Source organism: Herpailurus yagouaroundi, unplaced genomic scaffold, assembly GCF_014898765.1.
Source record: "Herpailurus yagouaroundi ecotype Mexico unplaced genomic scaffold, PumYag 181, whole genome shotgun sequence".
Lineage (NCBI taxonomy): Eukaryota > Metazoa > Chordata > Mammalia > Carnivora > Felidae > Herpailurus > Herpailurus yagouaroundi.
In genome coordinates this window covers 13,893,005-13,897,422 of record NW_024412412.1, presented here as the reverse complement: position 1 = coordinate 13,897,422, position 4,418 = coordinate 13,893,005, and the positions used below count along the sequence as shown (strand labels likewise).

General features: G+C 47.7%; 1 protein-coding gene across 1 annotated transcript in view; it reads right to left on the bottom strand.

The window, feature by feature from the left end:
* WWC2 (WW and C2 domain containing 2) overlaps nucleotides 1-4,062 on the bottom strand; it is a 202,070-nt gene extending 198,008 nt beyond the window's left edge. The window contains exon 1 of the mRNA XM_040489881.1: nucleotides 3,776-4,062. Coding sequence (XP_040345815.1) covers nucleotides 3,776-3,777 — 2 coding nt within the window. The 5' untranslated portion in view covers nucleotides 3,778-4,062. The remainder of the gene's footprint in view (nucleotides 1-3,775) is intronic.
* Nucleotides 4,063-4,418: the final 356 nt, after the last annotated feature.

Below are 4,418 nucleotides of genomic sequence, written 5' to 3'. Positions count from 1 at the left end.
CCGGTCTCCAGAGCAGGCTGGGCGGAGGCAAGAAAGCAGGAGGCAAAGGGCGTCTCTTCCCAGAGTCCTGTATTCCCCGAGGGAGAATGAATTACATTATCACTGTAAGTCCCTAAGCAGGCCATTCCCAGCCCTCCTGCCTCTGACCGGGGAGCTGGCTTCCCCTGTCAGGCCAAATTCCTAGCGCCCCTCGGCGGAGTGAGCTCAGGGAAATGCATGGGGCAACGCTGTCTCGATTTTCATTCAAATGGGCCAACCTGAGTCCTTGGCAGCCACCACTAATTTAGGTAAACACTGCTACTTTAAACAGCACAAAGGAGTGTAATCAAAAATCACACAACAGAATCAAACGGCAAGCCTAAGCAATCACCAGGAGTCAGTAAAGTTTAGGCGGAAGGAGGGTGTAAAGCAACGAAACAAATACTGTCAGGACAAAAGAAGTCTTCTAAGAGTGAGATAAAGTGTGGTGTGGGGGGATGAGAGGCAGGGTTCTAAAAAAAAGAAAAAAGGTTGGGGGATTTCAGATAAGTCATGGTTTTTTCTATGCAAACCACTCTACACACAGCTTCTTTTCAGCCACAACAGTAAGCGCAGTCAGACGCACCGACTAAAAGGACTCAACGCTCGGCTACTGGCTGCAGCCCCGTAAGTCTTTCCTCATTTGAATAGTATTTTAGGAATGTTTTGTCAATGCGTCGGATGATTATTCACTTCTACTGCATTCTTCCCTTCGCCGTGATAATTATGGTCACAGGAACGATTTATTTTATAAGCAGAACAGTCACAACACTAAATGATGACCCTTTTTTGAGCGTTACAATTCATGTATTTATTTGTCTACATTTCTTTAGAAAGGGGAAGGTGAACTTTAACAACCGTTGCGCATAGCAACACAGGAACAAAAGATTTTTCACATGCATCATCTAAGCATTTAATTAAAATTCACAAACTTGGATCTCAAACCAAGTCAAAAGTAGAAATGTAAGAATACTAGATTCCCAAGCAGAAGCAGATACACGATATATTGTTTAGCTATCACAAAGACCAAAACAAGTGCGGCGACTTGTGCCGAGGTTAAAGAATATACAAGTTACAAGGTTCCTTAAGAACCATCGTTTTAGTAGGGCTTGTAGTCTTCCAGGTAAGTTTCACAGCATTAGTAAATCAAACAAAAATATACCACACACTCTCTCAGTTTCTATCACTTCCCATTGATGATGACTAGAGCTTGACTCCAAATCCAAGCAATATAAAGCAAACTGGGGCATAGCAATTTACAGAAAAAGATGATTCCCCCCCCCCAAGACTTACGCTCAACCACAAGAGTCGAAGTAAAAAGCAGTTTCAGTCAAGGTCTGTAAGGTACACACTTGAGGTAAAACCAAGGTATTCTCAGACAATGAATGGATCACCCACCAGGGTTTACACTGATGAAAGAGAGCTCTAGTAAAGAATCTGGAAGACCTGGGATTCAGCTTTATGCTTTGAAAATTCTCTATCCTTACTAATCGGTTCACCTTTAAGGGTGCAGGTAGCATAAGGCACACTTGCGAAAGGGACGATTCCACAGAAGCCTGGATTGGGAGAAGGTTGTGGTACAAGGTCAAAGGGTTTTTAGCACCAGAAGACAAGGATAAAGAGGATATATTGCATATGGGATCTCGGCCTCTGAAGGAATTCAAAAGCGTTGGAATAAGGCACAAGTGACAGAATCAACGCAAGGTTACTCACAAGACGTGCTGGCCGTCCTGGGAGGGACCGGACTAAACCACAGTGTACGGGACTTAACCCAATGGTGACAACACGGTGCACAATTTGGTTCGATACAGATGCAAAAACCAAGTCCCGCGAGGATGAAGGCATTAGCGGACAGCATGTGGCTAAGCTGTTAAGGGAGAGCTCCAAGTGCTGAAACTTCGTTATGACTTCCAACCCCAGAGAAGAGGCCAAGGGCTCTTCTTGGTGGTTGTCAGAGGCAGAACATAGCCGAACACACAGCTCTGAAGTCAGAGAGACACGGATGAGTTCGGCCGCCACCACCTTAACAGCTTTGTGCCCAAGACAAGTCGCTCAACCTGCGAAGCCTCAGCCTCCTAAAATGGGGACAATAACGGTACCTATCAAAGGTTTCATTTATTTAATAAACATTTATGAAGCCACAGAACTAGGCGCTGAAATGCAACGGTGAACAAGACAGACACAGTACGTACCCTCATGGGGCCCGAGATGACATACGTGAAGGCTTCGGTGACGGCCATCACGATGACCGTCATCTCTGTCCCCATCATCTTTCACCTGGTGCAACGTATAAGGGATTTTCCAATGACGATAAGTAAACAATCTATCTTAGTTGGAACAAGGCTTCACAAACGAACAAAAAAGACCTGTACTGAGCCTCAGGCTTGTCCTTAGTCCTGGCCCCTCTTCTTTTCCTTCTCTCCCAGGGACCTTATCCCATCCCACCATTTAAAAATGCTATCCATCTACACCCAAATTTACTATCTCAAGCTCTGAGCTGTCTTCCAAACTCCAGACTCTATATCCGGCTGCTTATTGGGTATCTATGTGTACGTCTTAGCAGGCATCTCAGACCTACGGATCTGAAACAGAACTACTCCAGATGACCGACCCAACTGCATCCCAGCCGGCCGTACTCCACCCCTTCCCCATCGGTGTGCCAGTAAATCCCTCGTTCCTCTCCTTTCCTCACGCCTCACAGAGCCAACGCATGAGCAATTCTGTCACTTTTACCTAAAAAACATCCCAATCCATTCACTGCTCTCCCCACCGCCAAAGCCAAGATCTCATGGTTTCTCCCCTCGATCACCTCCTTGCAGTAACATCCACTACTCCTTCTCCACAGAGCAGTGACCTCTTTTTAAAGATGGATAAGGTCTTGCAAAGCGACGCGCCCTTAATGGAAAGACAGGAACACACACACACGCACACCACACCTCCATTCAACCTAAAACTCCTCCACGGCTCCCAAATGCCCTGAAAGCGTTGATGGTCTACAAGGCATACCCGATCGGACCCCTTTCCACCTCTCCGCCTCATTCTCACGAGACCCTCGTTCGTCCCTCTGTGTCTCTACACGTCAGTCATGCAGGCTGCCATTCAGCTCCTCGAACGTACCAACCTCCTTAGCTCTTCAGGACAGTGCAGTCCAGTAGAACTTTCTGCCCTGATGGAAATGCCCTAGACCTGCACGTGTGGCCCCTGAGCACTTAACTTGTGGCTAGTGAGACTGAGAAAGCAGGTTTCTAACCTTACTGAATTTTGATTAATTTAAATGGCCACATACTCCCAGCAGCTATGACACAAGACTGGGATTCCCCGTAGCCTTCTCCTCTGCCTGGGCCACTGTTCCCACAGATCTTCCCAGGGATGGCTCTTTCTCACCCTGATGTCTTCGTTACACGTCCACTCCTCAGAAAGGCCTTTCCTTAGCACCCCGCCCAAAGCAGCTGCCACTGACACCATTTACCGTGTCACCTTGTTTATTTTCATCAAAACACGTTCGCTACTGCCTTTATCCTTTCTCTTCCCTGAACTGGAATGTAAAATCCACGAAAGGAGAGACCTTGCCTCTCCCCTTCCATGCCATGTCCCCAAGACACGTGTTAGGCATGTAGTGTTTTTAACAAATCTTTGATGAAGGGTCGAATAAAATCAACGAGTGCGTGAGTGACTAGAGGGTCAAGTCAGTCAAGAGTAGGCTGGGGACAGATTATGGAAGCTGCCGGAAGAAGACGAAGGTCCTTCGAATACTTACATTTCGTGTATAGGGGCACGGGGCTCTGCGGTTCTTAAACGTCCCGTGGGGACCGGCAGTGTGAGCAGACAGCACAAAGGAACGGCGTACGTGCAAAGCGGGTCTCCGTCCTCAACTGACTTGAACTCAATTTTACGAGAACATTAGTGATGCAGACACACAGATGCTCCTTACACGCGAGACGTTAGGAAATCTCTCAAGAATGCATCTATATACATCGAAAGGCATCCCTCCGGTGGGGGTGCGGACAGAGTATTAGACATCCAAGTCAGCCCCGCAGTCTGGATCTGCAAACAGCAAACCAGGGCATTAATGTCTAGCCAAGTTAAATACCGGTTTACAGTCATCGGTCCTATGAGAAATGTCATGAGCTGGGCCACTTAGCAGAAAGGGGGAAAGGGAGGCAGTGAGGGGAGAAAGTAAGCAAGGCGAGAAAGCAAACCCCCAGCAAGTTCAAACACCCGGACGATCGGCAAAAAGGGAAGGAACCCACAGCGTGGACGAAACCGCTAAGCAGCCACAGATGAACCGGCCTACACCCGTCAGCCGACAAAACCGGCAGCCCGGGGACGCCACGCACGACACGGATCCCACACGTTCGTTCGCGCTTAGGATTTCAAAGAAAAAACAAAAAAAGGCCCGC